General features: G+C 43.1%; 2 protein-coding genes across 4 annotated transcripts; one reads left to right on the top strand and one right to left on the bottom strand.

The window, feature by feature from the left end:
* Nucleotides 1-7,022: 7,022 nt before the first annotated feature.
* On the top strand, nucleotides 7,023-8,357 carry gpr101 (G protein-coupled receptor 101). The gene has a single exon (XM_068740815.1). It carries the CDS (start codon nucleotides 7,023-7,025, stop codon nucleotides 8,355-8,357), a length of 1,335 nt encoding a protein of 444 aa, XP_068596916.1.
* Nucleotides 8,358-10,279: 1,922 nt separating this feature from the next.
* On the bottom strand, nucleotides 10,280-17,759 carry tm9sf5 (transmembrane 9 superfamily protein member 5). Of its 3 annotated transcripts, XM_068740049.1 has the most exons (18): nucleotides 17,539-17,759; nucleotides 17,056-17,123; nucleotides 16,857-16,950; nucleotides 16,606-16,733; nucleotides 16,347-16,476; nucleotides 16,054-16,181; nucleotides 15,804-15,918; nucleotides 15,621-15,700; nucleotides 15,440-15,545; nucleotides 14,798-14,848; nucleotides 14,379-14,511; nucleotides 14,139-14,258; nucleotides 13,981-14,038; nucleotides 13,666-13,825; nucleotides 13,424-13,575; nucleotides 13,219-13,330; nucleotides 12,743-12,914; nucleotides 10,280-11,223 (listed from the first exon to the last, which is right to left on the bottom strand). In XM_068740049.1, exons 1-18 carry the CDS (start codon nucleotides 17,674-17,676, stop codon nucleotides 11,156-11,158), a joined length of 2,013 nt encoding a protein of 670 aa, XP_068596150.1. In that variant the 5' UTR covers nucleotides 17,677-17,759; the 3' UTR covers nucleotides 10,280-11,155. The 3 variants fall into 3 exon arrangements, with proteins under 3 accessions (XP_068596150.1, XP_068596152.1, XP_068596151.1); XM_068740051.1 differs by lacking the exon at nucleotides 14,798-14,848 and having other exon boundaries at nucleotides 14,379-14,508; nucleotides 15,434-15,545; XM_068740050.1 differs by lacking the exon at nucleotides 14,798-14,848.
* Between the last annotated feature and the right edge of the window lie 467 nt (nucleotides 17,760-18,226).

Here is an 18,226-nt window from a genome sequence, read left to right as displayed (position 1 = left end):
TCTTTTGCATATAAATAAGTAGGTGCTCTGTTGAAATGACATAATTCAAACATGCGTATATTGGATTTTTTAGGGTTTTTTTTAATGTAGGAGCACCAACTTGCATGCAAAGCCAACACAGATCAAATATATAAAATAATGACAAAAGAACCTGAATTTAAAATTGAACATTTTACCACTCCTAAAAATAGACACACCATTCAAATATAAAGACAAAGTGCGCAAAAGACAGAGGCGCTAAGTCAACGCTCAGATGTGCACCGGTCACTCGCCACTGCAACCTGCATCTGTATGAAACTTTTGGATTGGCTTTAACTGATCTGCTTCCCTCCACCTGTATGACCTCGTCTCAGATCACAGAACAAAGCACGAAGGTCAGCGAGGTGTCAGAGGTCACAATATCTCAACAGTACCTTGAGTCTCATCCCAAAACCTCTAACATTTTTCAAATCCCTCCTGCTGCCCAGGCCCTCATCAGCGAGCGGCCCCGGTGGCCCGGGGCACCCACGCACCACCCCTCACCCCTCTCGGGTGGATGAAGGGGTAACCTAAGTGCATCACCCGGAGCCCCCAGTATGAGACGGACACACTCGATCTGTCCAAAACCAGCCTGAGACCCTGTAGGGGGGCAGTAATGATGCGAAGGGGGCAGAAACACATTTGAGGGGCATGTTTCATTTTCTCCATATTTTATAAAGTCTAACTAGAAAGTGTCCCCCCATAAGATTAATTACTCATAACTCACATTGTACTGTTAGTGGACTTATATGTTCTCATATTACCTCATTATATTATATACTCAGTCACTCCAATCTCAAATGTTCCACCATCACAGCAGCATCAAAATATTTAATTATGGTTGGAGAGTTGTGTTTCCTTACATTTGCCACCCATGACCAAATAAGATGACATCATGCAAAATAACGACTATGGGGAACAATTATTACAAAAAGACAGGAATGCCACTCGTTTGAATTCTGCATTAATTTCATATGTCTCTCAAAATGTCCATTGGGCCTCGATAAAGTGATGTGGTTAAAATCGGCTGAGCAGAAAATCAAAACTACCATCCCAATGTCTGCCCAGTCAACAATCAATCAATAGAATCGCTGTCTTTCACCAGCGCAGACAATTACAATACTGGTGCAGCCCTATCTCACGTAAGGAAAGATACTCTATGGCTCACAGGGAAGCTGGGGGGGGGGGGGGGGGGGGGGGGGAGAATGTAAGGTGCTCCATCTCTCAGCAGATTATACTGCATCTGAGATGAAGGGTTGAAAAGAACAAGTGCAGCTCAGTTAAACTAGCTAAACGGGTGAGAATTAAGATGTTGTAGCGTGGGATGAGGCAGTTATGCATACATAACATGTTGAAGCTGGGACCCCCTACTGGGGAGAGGCACGACAAAGCCTCTCAAACACCAATACCTCTGGGACAGCTAATGATTAATTAGCTCGTGTCATTAAGTGAGGCAAATGTCACCCAAGCTTCCTGGGGAAGCTGTCACACCATGTGCAGGCTACTCACAAGTTTCCCCCCTCAGGTGTTGGTGAAGGGTGGGGGTTGGTGGGAGTGGTGCACTGTTATTAAGCAAAGTCTGACATCTAGTGGCTCAGATATGAACTGCGTCAGAATAAAAGCAAACGTTTTCCCGTTTATGCCTTAAAAATATGGAAGAAAATAAACTTGGCACATACCAAGTATGTACTAAGGACTTTCAACGGAAACAAGACCGCAAGGGCTTTTTTGAAATGCTCCTCTTAGACAGGATGTTTGACTTTATTTGTACTGTAATACATTCTACTGTGTGACTGTACTTGTACGCTAACATTCTATCTAATAAATATATTCATCATCATCATCATCACCATGAATAACATTTCTCATAATATATCTGCAACCAACAGGCTATCCAGACTCACCTTTGGGATTACTCTCTGATCCCTGGTCACTAAATTGGGTGAGGTGACCTCTGACCTTTAAATGACATTCATCTCATTGACCATGGCAATGACATCAGAATTATATTCCTTATACTCAAGTTTCTGAAGAGCTGGCAAACTGAAAAACATATATTGATATATATTGGAATTAGCTTAAATAAATTCATAAAATATTGTGCCATTTCAAAATAAAAGGCAGACAATTAAATATTTCTTACCAATGATTTGGGATGTAAGCTGGTATCGCAGATTTCCTTGCACATTTTGGAATGAGTCCAGACAAGAGACGTCTCCAAAATAGCAGCAAAATTCAAGTTGCTTACTTTAAGTGTTATTTAGAAAAGAAAAAAAAACAATATCCAGCAGATACAACTATCTTTATCGCTGCACACAGCGTAATATTTCTTTCCATCACAGGATCAGCTAGTCTGAATCTTATGAGGGTCTGCACTGAATCCTGGGCTGCTGTATGACCAGTCGCAGGAGAAGTGAGAAGGCCCCTCTATTCACCAGGGAGTGGCAGCACAACGTGGAGAGGCTTAACACGCTAACAAACGCACACACATACACACCTCTCATCTGTGCTTATGCACTTCTGCAAGTGCTTGTGTACTCACACACACACACACAATCTGCCTCACCCTCACACGGGCCTACGCATACAAAAGCACACCTGTCAGGGCCTTTCCACTGTGTGAGCAAAAGCAAAGAAGTCTTCCGCCCCCCTCCGTCTCTCCGTATGTGGCATCCCATGTCTGTTATATTAAAGCAAATCCATTCAGTTCCTACTTTCCTATCTGAAATAATGGCATGAGAAATTTTCACATTTAGGCAAGCAAGGACACATGCAGTCTCTTACTCGCTCTCTGCTTAATGAATGGAATCGGATCTGAGCCCCCGTGGCTCTGGTCTAATCTGCCTTTGAAGATTTGTACAATTTCTCAATTAAAAAAAAAAAAACCCTGAACCTCCTCACACAGTCGTATTCTTTCGAGAAATACACCAGCAAATATCTGCTCACATTTACGTATATCATTAGTCGTAGATAAAAGTGAGAGAGATGTCTGTGTTATTCACCTCAGCTGAAACGACACAAAGCTTTGCCGGGAGCTTCCCAATTGTGCCAGCTTACTGGTGTGTGACGTCCATTTGAGAGGGATTCTGTCCAATTGAATGATTGAATTAAAGTGCACTTTGGTCCAGAGTGCTCTCTCTTTGCGACTTTGCACCATAACACGTCTTGTTCTAAAATAATTAGATTGAGGCCTTGGGAGGTGGAGTGGCCGGATCCGAAACGGTCAAAAGAAGGAATGGTCTGGCTTTGAATGGAGAGGCCTCCCATCTTTAAAAAAAACGCTTTATTTCTTTACACTTGAGGTTTGTTGTCTTTGTCGCCATTTGCTTTCACGCAGCTGTACCCCTCTTTAAAAGGTCTTTGTGCCACTACCATGAATGTGTCCATGGCAGGTAGCCCTTATTGCAATCTAATCTCCTGAAAGAGCCTCATAGAAGGACTTTTAAATTCTCCCGGAGCCACTGAGGGCTCATCATCAATCGAGCAATTCTCCCCTTTGTGTGGCTGATGCGTGTGGTGCCACGGCCTGTGACAATAGCTGCCAAGTGTGGCAAAGTAATCACCTTTTGGAGGAAACACTAGTAATTACTTCTAAACTGTTTGGGATTTGGAGACAACGGCCATCGTGCAGTCAAAAGACGGGCTCTGCTTAGAGAGCAGCACTGTGATAGTTCCTCTCAATCGTTTTGTCATCTATTTGTTTACAAAGATTTCTGTTTGCAGCTGCCCACTGCAATCCTGCTTCATTGTGTTTGTGTGTGTGTGTGTGTGTGTGTGTGTGTGTGTGTGTGTGTGTGTGTGTGTGTGTGCTATAGGTTATATTCTTTTTTTTTGTACATAGATTTTGTTGAATTTTTGTTACAGAACATAAACAATAACAAGCAGTCTGTAATCACAAATAAGTCAAAATACAAAGAAATATACACCACCATCCAAAATAAAGTTGCTTCATATAACAAAAACCCAACCCTGTAATCCCGCACCACCCACTCATTCTTGTGTCTTGCGCATTTTAAATTTATGTTCGTGACGAGTTGCGATTGAACTAATATTTATCTCTCCAACTTAATTCTGGATATTGTCTGTTATATTTTGTAGATATTGCTTTAAAAGAGAACAAACGAATAGCTCCTAATGATAGATAGATAGATAGATAGATAGATATAGGCAAGACTTTTACTATTTCAATGTCTCTAATGGTGCTAATCACTTAAAGAAAACGTAACTATGTTTGCAATTTCTGTTTTGTTTGTTGCCGGGCGTGTGCCAAGAATTATTGAATGAATGAACTACAATAGCAAGCTGATTGGTAAATTGCATCAGTCCATCACTCCCTTGAATTGATCAGACCTTGAACACGCCGAGAACAAATAATATAACTGGTTACTTATTCATGTCAATATTTTATGCAGTGCCATTGAGGGCCCATAAATAAATAAATAAATAACCTGGGAATAGGCGCAGAGAAAGACAAGTGCAAAGACACAGAGAGAATAGACGATGCAAAACTTGTGATCTTGCAGAGCTGAATCCTTCATGGCTGTTGAGTGTTTGTGATTTATTTGGCCCATAGGTGTCAGTGGATGACAGTGGGTGAGAGAGCGGCTGACGGAGAGAGAGATGGGCACCTGCGGCTCCTGAGAACATGCTGTAATAGTCTAATAAAGCAGCGAGGCAGCAGGCTTGTGAGCCTTTGAACCTCCGTCTATTCAACAAGAGAGCAGGTGAAACATATCCCCATCTTTTCAATCTAAATTTAAAACACAGGGTGCTTGAGTGTCACATCAAAGGGGGTTTGAATCGGGTAGAGCAAAGAGTTGAAATAAAATGACTAATTATGAGAGTTGATCAGTGGGCCATGTAAGCTGCAGACTAATTGGATTGCACAATGTAGTTGTGGGTTGTTGTTTTTTTTTTTACTTGTGCATATTAATGAAGTCGTTTTAGAGAAGGTAACACAATCGTCTTTCCAGCAATGTAAAAGACAACTCTAAATTCGGATATATATTTTTTTCTGAACTGTGGACTTCACCTCACCTTCGTAACAGAAGTAGATTCATGTCGCAAATAGCCTAAAGAACAAGTGGAGGACAAGCATCAGCAAACTAGTAGAACAAGCATAACCACCGTGGCCTCATTTAATCTCCTTGACTGACAGTTGATCAGGTTCTTAATTGTAGCCTGTGACATGCTGATCCACTCCCACTCGGTGGCATTGTTTTGTTGCCGTAAGGAAGGAGCTGGCACACCCTGTCATATACACATGTCGCATTCTGGACTGCTTTAACGAAGACGCCTCGGGTGAGCGTGCGGGCCGAGCAGGTTATCAGCTGCAGGAACTACAAAGACAATGGAACTGCAAACATGAGGTGATAATGTGACCATGAGAGGTGAATGTTATGTCACCCTCGGGAACCTGTCACAGCATCTCTGTGTATTCAGAAAAACAGTGTATGTCATCTGTGTACTATATGCATATACTTGTATATAAACCCAACAACATTGTACACGCATGCAGTGTTGACATCGGCACACATGGCAGATAACTGTCTGCTAGAGGAGACAGTGATTCCTCTGTGAAGAGGAACCTTCTAAGAGCCAGACATGATCACAGGTGGGCATCAGGTCGCTGCAGCTACGGCAACAACAGCAACAGCGCTCACCACTGCGCCACCGTGCTGCCCCCTCGTTCGTTTGTGTCATGTGGAAATAACAACACGAGTTTTGTCCCTTATTAACTTTTCAAAAGCAAAAAGAAGGAACAAGACCAAAAATGGACACGCGATAAGTTTCTAAGGGGACACAACTAAAAAGCACAATTTACATAAATTGTGTGTCTTTGGGATTAGCTGCATCCTTTTCTCTTAAAATTGCATTTTCAGACTCAAAACTACACTCATAATAATCAAAGTGGCCAAAACCCCCAAAAGACCTTCCCTATGCATAAATGTTCAACCATCACCCAACAGCTGCGACTGAATCACCCGTTGCCATGGAGATTGAGGATGTGTAACATCTTATCAAGCTTTCTAAATGCGGAACCAAAAAAAAAGATATGCCGTGATAAATAATGATGCATTTGTATTTTCTGATTGCATAAACTGTAAAAAAAAAAAAAAAAAGAAAAAAAAATGTCAGGCATGCAGGATCGTGTAACGGCACTTGCGCATCCACGTTGACGGGGGGAAACGGCTGGAGGAGGAGGAGGAGGGGGGGGGGGGGATTTTTCAGTAAAGGTGTCCTTGTTTTTTTATTCCGTGACACCCCGGAGACAAGATCCGACCGTAAGTAGCCTAAAACTGCCAAAGAGGAATCAGAGCTGATGAAATAATAAATGCGTGCGCTGCCATTAAAGCCGAAACGCGCAGCGGAGGAGAGATATGCTCGCCTGGATGAGAGACACCCCCCCCCCCCCCCCCCTGCTGGGTCCCAGCTGTATGTTAGCTGAGCCGTGAAAGCTCGCTGCTGCGGAGGGAGACATTGGAGCAAAAAAAAAAAAAAAAAGACGCAAAACGAGCGCTGGAAAGTGCGCGTCCTCGGGCAAAATAGCGCATCACGGGTCATTTCAAGGTAGCGCGCGTCATTGAGGGATATTACAGTCCGCTCCATTCGCCTCTGTCTGGACTGCCAGGTAGACAAAGTCCATTTTTCATGCTACAGATGCGGGGGGGGGGGGGGATAAGGCCTATAGTTTGTTTTTTTTAGCTGGGTGAGACGTTGACGGATGAATCGCTGATCACGATGAACGAGGAATCAGTGTTGGACACCTCCGGCACCACGACGGATGAGACTGCCGGACTGCTCCGTCGGGTGAGATGCACAAGAGAATCGTTTCAGATGCACGCTGAGCTTTTCAGCCCGACAGCTGCAGGAGATTGTTTTCGTGACATCCCGAAAAGCATATGAATCCTCTGTTTCCTCTGCCGCCATCGTGCTCGTGAAGATATGACTTTGTGTCCCTGCTGGATGTGAGACACCCACTGGACCCTGCTGTCCAACAAGCAATGGCGAGCTCTCAGGCGCCCGGCGTGGCCGTCAATTTCACGAATGCTCCCTGGGATCCCGGTCTCACCGCCCCCGGCCCGGACCCAACCTGGTCCTCCGCCGTGAACAGCGTGCTGAAGATGGTGCTCATATCCCTCATCCTGTGTGTGTCCCTGTTTGGAAATGTGGTGGTCCTGCTGGTGTTCCAGAGGAAGCCTCAGCTCCTTCACGTTGCCAACCGCTTTGTCCTCAACCTCATCCTGGCAGATCTCCTCCAGACCATTTTAGTCATGCCGTTTGCCATCGCGGCCACCGTGCCAGGCGTGTGGCCCCTGGATGCCCGGCTGTGCCAGGCCCTGGTGGTGCTGATGCACCTTTTCGCCTTCGCTGGCGTCAACACCATCATCGTGGTCTCTGTGGATCGCTACCTGGCTATTATCCACCCTCTGTCCTACCCCACCCGCATGACCCCTCACCTGGGCACCAACCTGATCATCTGTACGTGGGTGTTCAGTTTACTGCAGAGCACACCTCCGCTCTACGGCTGGGGCGGCATCGCGTTTGACCGCCAGCACAACATGTGTTCCGTGGTGTGGTCCTCCAGCATTTCCTACTCCGCTGTGGTGTCCACCTTCTCTTTCTGGCTGCCTGTCCTCGTCATGCTTGCATGCTATTGGATGGTGTTCAGGGCGGCTCGGCGACAGAATGCGCTTGTGCACCCGGTACGGACTCAATCGTACTCTCAGCCCTGCCCGCAGGACTTCCAGGTGCCCAGCAGTCCAGAGCGGCGGCCCCAGCCCCAGCAGGCCAGCTCGCCCGATGGCCGCTGCTCAGCCGGGGGGTACCCTATCCGCGTTAGGCACAGACGATTCCACTACCACTGCAAGGCAGCTCGTGTAGTTTTCATGATTATGGCTTCCTACATCCTCAGCATGGGGCCTTACAGCATACTGAATACCATATCGATGAATGCCAGGGCAGCTGTTCCCCCCTGGCTCTCCTCCCTTGCCCTTGTACTCTTCTTTCTGCAGTGCTGCCTCCATCCCTACATTTACGGCTACATGCACCGGAGCGTTCGGAAGGAATTCTTGGCTTTGCTCTGCGGGCTGCTGTGCAAACAGGGCCGCCCTAACCAGAGCTCTGCCGCGGAGAGCTGTTTCACCACCACAGAGGGACGTTTGGTCGGCGCCTCTCACCTGCCCAGCACGACGGCTCGAGTTTTCCCCCTGCGCACTTGGGAAGAGTGCACAACGTCCTCTTCTCCCACGTGCGAGAGGAAGTCGAGGGACAGCCGCAAAGAGACCACCTCCACTAGTGTCAGTTTGGAGAAGGAGGACAAGGTCCACAGCAAATGAAGCACAGAACTGCCCGGAGGGTCCCTCGGAAAGACGATATGAGCTAATATTTCCTCTCAACAACAGCGTTTTCATTCTAAACCTGCTGGTGTTCGTGAAAGTTCTCTCTTATTTAAGCGCCATCATAATGAGGTTTTACTTTTATGTCATGCATTCAATTGATTGGCTAAAATGATGTCAGATGCATCTCTTTAAAAATCACTTACTGCTGCATTATTATAATATTAGCTGGATGACAGAAATCTTAAATATTATCTATTGCTTTATTTCATCTCAGTCACATCTCTGAGGATTTTATACTTGAGTGCACTTTTTTGTTGTCACATTAAATGCAGCTTTTTCATTTTTCAAAACCATCCTCGCGGTTTGAGACATTTGAATCAATCAATCGTGTTGAGATAGAAATCGTCACATTGGACCAAAGTGGTTTGTGTTCTGAAAACTTTGCTCCGCAGGCCATGCGCGTCTTGATAAGGTATTGATAAGTATTGACTACTGTACGTCCTTTAAACGTTTTTTGTGTTGTATTCCCTGTGGTGTACTGTCTCTGTATTGGTTCAAGCGAGCTTCGCCAGCAGCAAATGAACTCAGGGTGTAAATATTCGAAGTGCCGACCCATGCGCTTGATTCTTGTTGAGCGAGCGACCGTGTGTGTTTGCAACTAATGTTTGAAGTAAATTAATCGCGTTGTGCTGTATTGTGCTTGCCATTAGAGAACACAGAGGAATTAGTGACTCCCTCTCTTTGGTGGGATGGACACATTGTCTTACTCTCTTGAACTCTAGCTCAGCCGAGGTAGAGATTTTGTGTCTTACTGTGTGCAAACTGCATATTTGCTGTTTGTGATATCACCCTTTCTTTATGGAAGCACAGCGTTTTAAGATTTTTAAAAGAGTACAGTTCACAGAGACTATTATGTGAAGAAGAAACAGACATGATAGACGCCTTGCTATTTATTTCAAGCCACAAGATTTATAGCAATTTTTTTATAGTCCACATAATACATGAAGGTTTTGAAAACAAACAAAAAAAAGACCTCCTGATACAGTTTTTGTCTGTTTAAAGCCACGGCAGGAGAATCGGCTGCTTGCGTAAGTGCTTTTTGCTTGTAGTGACAAAAAGACAACCAACCGGTTTAGTTGAGTGAAAAGACGGTGTGTTGCAAAAGAAGTGTCGTTGCAGGTGCATCGCAACATTACATTATAATAGTATAGCAGTGGTATTAATAAAGAAGATGGAGGAGGAGAATCTGGCCTTGTTTATATGCATTATAAATGACAATCGCATTTGTCAGTGTGGCTCTGCAGAGGACAAGAGTACAGAACCATGTGTGGAAATGTATCATCAAATCAACAACAGTAATGTTTTAACTGCTTATTTTTGTGATTTATATTGTACTTTTGTAATAATTCCAGTTTCATCTTACATCAAAAGTTGATTGTTTAATAAAAGTGAATTCATTGTAAAAGATTATGCTTGATTGTATTATTTTTAACATGCCTTTTCATTAAAAAATATTAGATTACCGGTAACTAAATAAAGGGAGTGGAGGAAATTCTAGAAATCAAAGTCAGACTAAAAAACAATATGCGTGAATTGAGATCAGTTGACATGAAAGTTTGAAACCTTAATTTATCTAAGTGCGTAGAAATTGTTCAACAGAATTTTAATTTTTAATGACAGAAATCTACAAATCAATAAAGAATTAAATCCCAGTTGTACAAAGCTAACGATATAACTAAAAATCAACTCTGTAGCCGCCTCCTGACATTTCTTCCTCCGAGCTTGCCCACCTGACTTTGAGTTTTACCTTAAGCCAATGGAATGAAGTGAATACTGAATCCTGAGGTGAGATGGTGTACAAAAATAATAAAAATTTGCATTCTAGCTGCTCAGGAAAGAGACAAACATAGCCTTCAATATAAATTAAACTTATTTATTTGTAAAAATGTTATCACCTTGACTCCGCACTGCTCAAAACAAAAGGCAGCAGCGTTTACTTTTCAGCAAACCACTTGTTAAATTCTAAAAAGGTGCATCTCAACAGTGTAAATGCAACTAATCAGGAATGCACGGAGAGTCATCGTGACCAGGCGAGAATGTCTCCTGGCCAAACATAAAATGTACGTCCTAGACTAGAGCAATCAATCCTTCATGTGCAGCATAATGCGGTTGCAGCATGCCCTTCTGTGATACAGGTGTGCACCCTGTTAAACTTAAATGTCTCTGTAATGTCACTGATTATACACCTTCTGAACTAAAATACAGGCTGATATTTAAGGATTTATAAAGCCCCATCTTTAACTTGAAGAAAAAAATCAAATAAAAAGCCTACAGATGATCACAATGTTGGAACCTTTAAGTAGCATTCTGCCATTCATCCCCTCGACACAGTATATGTACAGACATTTCTCCCCATCATCACATTACAGGAAACGAAAATCAAAACATCCAACCATAAGAGAATAGAAAAGCAATATACAGAACATTATACTTTCATTAGAAAATTAAAAGCAAATATTTAAACCTCTTTTGTCACATCCCCCCCTCCCAACTAACTGTGCACAATGACAGCTAGATTGTTGAAACCCACAACTGATTTTCACTCAGAATTTTACTGTTCCACAGTGAACACAAAATTCTATATTAAACAAAAAAAGAAAAGAAAAGAAAAGAAACATATTTTAAAGCACAAAGGGAGGACAGGCTCTGCACCTCAGGTCTTCTGATGATGCTCGGGATGGTTTCAGTTCAAACCCGTTCAGACATCAGGAGGCCGGTACTGCCGTCCCCTCAGTCTAGTCCACCTTGACCACACTGTAGATTTTATTCACAAACCAGAAGCAGGCGAAAAATCCAATAGTACCTGAGACAAGACAGATCAGAGGAATGATTAGAATGATAAATTATGGCAAAAAAAAAAGGGTTCAGAAACTGTCGTCTTTCTAAAGCAAAATAAGCCCAGTTTCATGAGAAGACCCATCTTCTCCTCCCATGGTGATGTACTGTACTTGCAAGTCTCCACAGAACAGCAAAAGCTATCTGTTCATTTTGTCTCAAAGAAGACAAACTGGTCAAAATCCGGAATCAATTCACGGCAGTAATAAAGTCCTGACTGACTTGTTCAAGGGAGGCAACACAGCCCAATCCGGAGTTTAGTTGCGAACAAAGTTGGGGTGAGGTGAAGGAAGCCAAAAGGTATAAATGGTGGATGAAAGCGTTTCGGATTATTTAGATCCGAACTGGAAGCAGGGAGGGAAACTGATCCGTCTTTTCTTACAATCCTTGGATTATTTCTTGGTGGTAATCTTTTGACATCTTGTCCCCTTGCTATTTAAAGCGCCGTCTTAAGATAGTGTCAAGCAGTGGTGCAATGATAAGTAGGGCTACAGGCTAACTTTTATCTGCCTAATGACTGTATACCACCAGAAACAACTTATATCTGTTATCACGGTGTAAAATAAGGACTAGGCTGTCATCCAGGCTTGCACGTGATCCTCTTCCTGCACCCGTCCCGGGAATCATCCGGGTGTGTGCAGGAGGGCTGGACAAGGAAAGACAGTCTTGTTACCAAGATCCATGTTTCATGTCTTTGCTTTAAACATTTAGACAAAATCCCAACAACAGTTGCGTTCAGTTGGATTTCAAATGCAAATCATAGACAAATGAGCCAAACAACGATGACCGGGCTGGCATGTAGATCCATCAACAAAGCACGGTAGCCAGGCAGTGTCGTCGCTGTATCTGTAGATCTACAGAAAAGGACAAAACTCCATGCTAATCCTGGAAAGTTGTCTGAGATATCTCAACTCAACCCGGAATCCATCGGATCCAACTGACTTGGAAGTATTTAGCCTATTTTAATGCCATTAACAGCCTCACTGCACATGTGCAAGCCTTCTTGAATGAGCAGTGAAACATTCTTAAGCCTTAGAAAGCAGTCTAAAATGCTACCGACTCGGTTTACCGTAGTCTGGATCAACAAGAATTCACAGACGCCACTCCCTGATAAAGCTGCCGTTGTCAACCACAGCCCACATTTGACACAGTTCTTCTGAACGGAATAGGAATAAGAAAAAAAAAAAGAAAAAACGGCCAAGGATCGACGGTCCTTAAACAGCAAAAAAAAAAAGAAGATACACAATTGCATGGACTACCACCTATTGTTCTACCCGGAACAGGATGAAGGTCCTGAACAGCAACAGCTGTCTTGATGGGAGTTACCACAAACACTGAGAACTGCAAACAGTGACAACCCCACAGACGCGCTGCCTAACTCCCAATAAACCGCGTAGCTTCTTCCCTGTGAGCGAATAGAACACATACATGTGAGCAGCAAAACAAGCGACAGAGCTCATAAGGGACTTTAACTCAAGGATGGTTACCTGTGAAGAGGAAGAAGATAAGGACCATAATCAAAGTGTATCCAAAGTAGAGGAAGGTGCTGGCGGCTCCTATTATTTGCAGCTTTGAGAAGAAGTAATGTACGGCATAGACGAAGAGATAGACCGCTGTGAAGCCGCTGGTCAGGAAGGAACGCCACCACCAGTGGTAGTCCTGGACACACACAAACAAAAAAGAGTCAGGATTCCGTATTAAGGATGTATTTACTGAACTCTAAAATGGGTACAAAAAAAACATTGATAAATGATTGTATGCAAAAACATTATATGTAGTTAAGGATTAAAAAAAAACCTACTGGTGGGATTGCCACTAAACAAGGATGCTCATCATGATGTGTCAAACATAAACCCAAAATAACAGTGCATAGTGGATCCAAAATGATGTGCGGTTAGCGAGTTCTTTTTAAACCTGAAATTATTTGAATACGTTGGACAACATTCCACAAACAGCCTGGTACCTCAGCACACAGGTGGAAGTAGCAGAGCAGAATTGTGGCCTCGGAGCAGGTGATGAGTAAAATGATGAAGACCAGGAAGAGGAATCCAAACATGTAGTACATCTGGTGAGACCTGAAAGCAAAACGCGACACGTCACTACTTTGTTGGAGTAAAAGAAGAAATCGGTGGATAAACACAGGAAAGTGGAGCCAAACGGCTTCTTACCAAATGCTGTTAAGGATGAAGAAGAGCTGGATGAAGATGCAGCCAAATGGCAGTATGCCCCCCATTATTATTCCGGGGACAGGCTTTGTGAAGAATGACTGCTCAGGAATCTGACGAGGAATTTGGTTTGTTCGCACCGGCTGCTCGATGGCCTGCGCGAGAGAAAACAGGTTTAAAAAAAAAAAAGAAGCTTGATCGAGTTTCAAGCTTAACAAATGTACAAACTAGGAGGCCTAACTCACCGCCTTCTTGAAGCCAAAGTAGGCCCCGACGAAGGTGAGGGGGACCGAGATCCCAAACCACAGCGCTAGAATGGCCACCAGAGTGCCGAAGGGAATGGCTGCCGAGGAGCCCTCCACCCAAAGGATCAGATTCATCAGGAAGAAGTCCGCAAAAACAATACTGGGGAAGGGAGTTACACGAAGACGGAAGATAGTGAATGTGAAACGGGAGAAAGTCGTCTTCAGAACAAGATAAGGTTCTGTACGGTGCAAATGTCCTTCTGCCACTCCAGCGCAGAAACGATACAAACAAACACAAACACAGAGAGAACTTACCCCGGGCACAAGAGTGCCGTCAACAAGACGTTTGTTTTCCACTTTTCTCCCCCAAAAGCTGAGAAGAAACAGGAGATGATAACGTAAGAATCCCGCAAGACCGTAAAGCTGTCAGTAATCGCTTGAGGTTTCAGTGAAACTGCTGGGAAGACTGTTACTTTTGTAAAGGCGTGCCGACACGTAGCCAGCAGGTGTACCCAACAGCACCCAGAGGACCACGGCGCACGTCATGAGAGCTCCTCTGTTGGCCGGTGACAGGAAGCCCAGACAGGCCAGGACTGCAGAGGACAAGAAGGCAGCAGTGTAGCCATTGAAACGTAAAACACACCACACTACTAAAGAAACCATGCTAAAAAAAAAAAGGAAAAAGATAGAGCCCACACTAGAATCGTCCTTACAGAGTGTGATGAAGGTCATGGTGAAGATCTGGGTGCCCTGTCCGAGGAACACAGACAGCAACATGCCTTTCCTGGGGGGACGGAAAACGTCCCCATGCACCTGCTTCCAACCGGACTCCTCCTGAGCGTCCTCCTGCGAAGGGACGGAGACAACGATCACAACCAAGGAGGAGCCGAACCGTTCAACAAGACGAAAGTTAAAAGGTTTGACCGACCACCAGGCAGCGAATCATTGCACCTAAAATCAAGCAAATGTCCTCGGACTACAAGAAGCTTCTTGATGCTTGCGCGTCACAAAATATCCACACCACTTTCCATGATATTATCACATTCATTAGGTCCCAGCATGCTTGTTTGCCACAGCCATATATACGGAGACGCCTCGCCCGTTTGCCACAAAAGGTTTTGGATGAGCTTACATAGAGCTGGGTTGATTTTCCTGTAGGTGATATCAGCTTTACCAAGTCTGTCTGTGAAGTGTAACAAAATATTTAATATTCCGAATACATCCCGGTCCAGTAGTAGTATTTTACAGTGCAGAATTAAAGCTACAACACATAATAACTCTGTATCAGACTCATGAGCACCTTATAACCGCCAACTTCACTGTTCTAACGCCACTGCGTGACTGTGGGGTCAAGTTAGATACATATTTAAGCGTTTGTATGTTTATTTTTGCTAAAGTACTCAAAAAAAGCATCCTTTTGCCTTTTCAAGACATCTTCACTTGTGCCAGATGTGCCAGAGGATAAATGTCAAACATTTACTGGTCACAGGTTCTGTGCGAGTGTTCAGACATGCTGCTTTTGTCATGAATGATAATGAAAGGTTGAGAGGGTTTCGGACAAATTACAGACGACCACTTTAAAAAAAAACTATTTGAGCTTTGAGAAATTGCGACGAGCCGTTTTTAAAAATGTCCCGGCATTCCGTAAATGAAACGGGTAATCAATCAAATGCAAAAAAAAAAAAAATGAATTATGACATTAATAGTTGCAAACCTATGTTATATTCACATGAAGATAAGCTTCGAATGAGAGCCGGCAGAGCAATGCCTTTACCTGGTCCACCTGGTTGTATCTGGCAATGTCTTTGTGGAGGGTTCTCAGCATGATCATGGCGACCATGCCAGACAGGAAGAGGACGATGACCAAGGAGTTCATGATGCTGGACAAATGCACAACGCATCGCATATCAAAAACATATCAAAAGCATGCTTTAGTCATCTGAAATCCGTCATACCTAAACCACTGGATGTTTGTATGAGGCATGGAGACGAGGATGTAATCCCATCTAGAGGCCCACTTGATGGAGTTGTTTTCCTGTAAAAGGAAGTAAAACCACTTTCCTCAACACCGTAGGAACAAAGAAATCTAGCTGTGCTAAATAGATTCAATCATAGAAAACAATAATATGGAAGCCTACCTCGAATTTGACAGAGTAGGTGTAAACTATCGATAGATCATTACTGAACACCACAGGAACTTCCATGGGAGTACTTCCATCACAACGTGGAGCTTTCTCATCCGTTTCCTTAATACTGTGTTGTGCACAATATAAGACAAAAAACAACAACATGTTAATGACCAACCAGTCTAGTGTTAGTCAGGGTTCATTAGACATCATTTAAAATATAATGGTATCTATGCTGCTCCTGTCTATCAGACACCTTTACCTCTTTGGCTCCATAGTTGCAGCAACCAGCCGGTCCCCTCCCCATCCTTCTGACTCTCCACTATGGAAAGTGATTAAGATGTCCACATGGTTGAAGATGTAAAATGTATTCTTCTTGTTGAACTCCGCCTGAAAAAAAAGGTTTTATTAAATCCCAATTATGTTAGAAATAGCTTTTTTTTTTTAAAAAAAAATCTATATAGCCAGGAACCAACATTTCTGATAGCATCGTAATACTTTCTGACACAGCTTGGACAAATTAAGCATTGCCACGCAACAGAAATCTGAACTCACATTGATAACACAGGCATCTTTGGCTCTGCCTTCTTTGGTGACAAGGCAACCAATAGGAAAGCCTGGGTTACAGTACTTTTGACCATCTTCCACATCATAGCACCAAGTCACTGGCATGTTGTCAATGATCCTGAAAAATAAGCGGTTCATTAAAGAAAGACTGCAGCATCTCTTGAATACAAATGTAGAGCTACGTTCGCTCTTTAAAAATCACACACACCAAATTCCTCTGGTGAATCATCGACTGTCTATTACTAACCAGTGGTGCTGGTAGTTCAGCTGCATTCCCATCTTTAGAAAATCAAGTTTTCCTGCATCCCCGGCGACACCTTTTTTGTAGGTTTTTGAGCACACCAACTTGCAATCAATAGGTTGATTAAACTTAAACTGTAAATGCACAAGGGACATATTACGTAAACACAATACATCAAATGAAGGGAATCTTCTATAAATAGAATATTAACAATATCAAGCACTAAAAAACACCATGATTTAACGGTTAATAATTACCTTGTACGGTGAAGATTCAATTCTTTCCCCAAACAGCACCTGTCCAAGGTTCTCAGAGGGCCTTCTCTCAGTAGGATCTTTGCAAAAGTCAAACCTTTGGCAACATACAGGTGGTTACGCACAATCAAAAGATGATTTAGAGCTGGAAAACATATTTCAACATAGCACAAATAACAAGTGGAAATAAAATCGTACTTACACATCATACTCATAAGGCAGGACTGACTCCACAGAGTCCAAGCGATTGACAAAAAGCTCGACCTCTGACTATAAAGAAGCAAAAAACATTTTCAGTTTTTATTAATGAAATTAAACTAAGCTGTCAACAGGACAAACCTGACGGGTCATTCATGTGTTGATCCATTCACGCAAGCATAAATGACTTATTTGTAAACAATTACAATTACTAGTTAATATTGTAGCCTTTGTCTCAAAAGGATGAAGCATTTTCTAGAGCTGTAAGTATTCATTAATCCAAACTTTACTAGGATATGAACAGCAATGGACAGGTAGTAAGGTAATTATTCCAGTACTAGAGTTCCAGGTAATAGCCGGGGCCCAAAGAGAGAACAGATTATCAAGAGAACTATCAAGATTAAGGGGAACGACGGTTTACAACCAGGTCAGAGAATCCACAAAACCCACGTATATAATAACCGGCAGTTTCACAAATGCGCCATACCTTGCAATCTTCACCATCTTTGACTTCTTTACAAAAAGTCACTGGGGCTAAACCCGGAAGATAAAACGCAGAGCCCAAACAGACATACGAGACTAGCGAATAAGCCAGCACAAAACCAATGTTTGAGCGCTTCCTCATTTTCACGCTGTCACAGTTCTTAGAATATTTTGTGTATGGTTTATAATTAGTGCTCCGTCTTCCAAGAGAGGGTAACGGCTGCTTCCTGTGCCCGGTTTTCGGTCTTTCTACTCGGGACCTTGCGCCTGAGCAGACCCGACTAGTCTACTAGCGTCTGAGACGTCCAGCTTTTTTTTTTTCCCCACAATGCGGAAGACGCCAAATTGGCACCGGAAAATACATATATGTTACCTTCAAAATAAAAGAATATTAAAAATAATCTGTTTAGTATATCGGAATAATATATATTTAAAACGGACGTAAATATGAAATTATGTTTCTTTTATAATCTTTCCAAATAAAAATACAATGAAAAGGTCATGCAGTCTCAAAATAAATAATAGTTACATCTCCAACCGTTTTTAGTTGAAAGGACAAAAATCGGACGTGAATTTCCTCCCGGACGACGTGACGCAGTTGAAGTAGCACTGACGTTGCATAAATGTATTTGTGGCGTTTTTTCGCACTGCCAGTATTTTTGGTTATACAGAAGATAGTTCGTAAAATGGCC

This window comes from Brachionichthys hirsutus, chromosome 6 (assembly GCF_040956055.1).
Source record: "Brachionichthys hirsutus isolate HB-005 chromosome 6, CSIRO-AGI_Bhir_v1, whole genome shotgun sequence".
Taxonomy (NCBI): domain Eukaryota; kingdom Metazoa; phylum Chordata; class Actinopteri; order Lophiiformes; family Brachionichthyidae; genus Brachionichthys; species Brachionichthys hirsutus.
The sequence above is the reverse complement of the archived record's forward strand: the minus strand, read 5'-3'. Positions and strand labels throughout refer to the sequence as shown.

Excerpts from the sequence above, each read along its gene's own strand:
- gpr101 (XM_068740815.1), top strand. The coding sequence starts at position 7,023 with ATGGCGAGCTCTCAGGCGCCCGGCGTGGCCGTCAATTTCACGAATGCT.
- tm9sf5 (XM_068740049.1), bottom strand. The coding sequence starts at position 17,676 with ATGAGGAAGCGCTCAAACATTGGTTTTGTGCTGGCTTATTCGCTAGTC. Across the intron at positions 16,182-16,346 it reads AAGATGCCTGTGTTATCAAT|GCGGAGTTCAACAAGAAGAA; the intron begins GTGAGTTCAGAT and ends CTTTTTTTTCAG. Across the intron at positions 11,224-12,742 it reads TATCTTCTTCCTCTTCACAG|GTACTATTGGATTTTTCGCC; the intron begins GTAACCATCCTT and ends GTCTTGTCTCAG.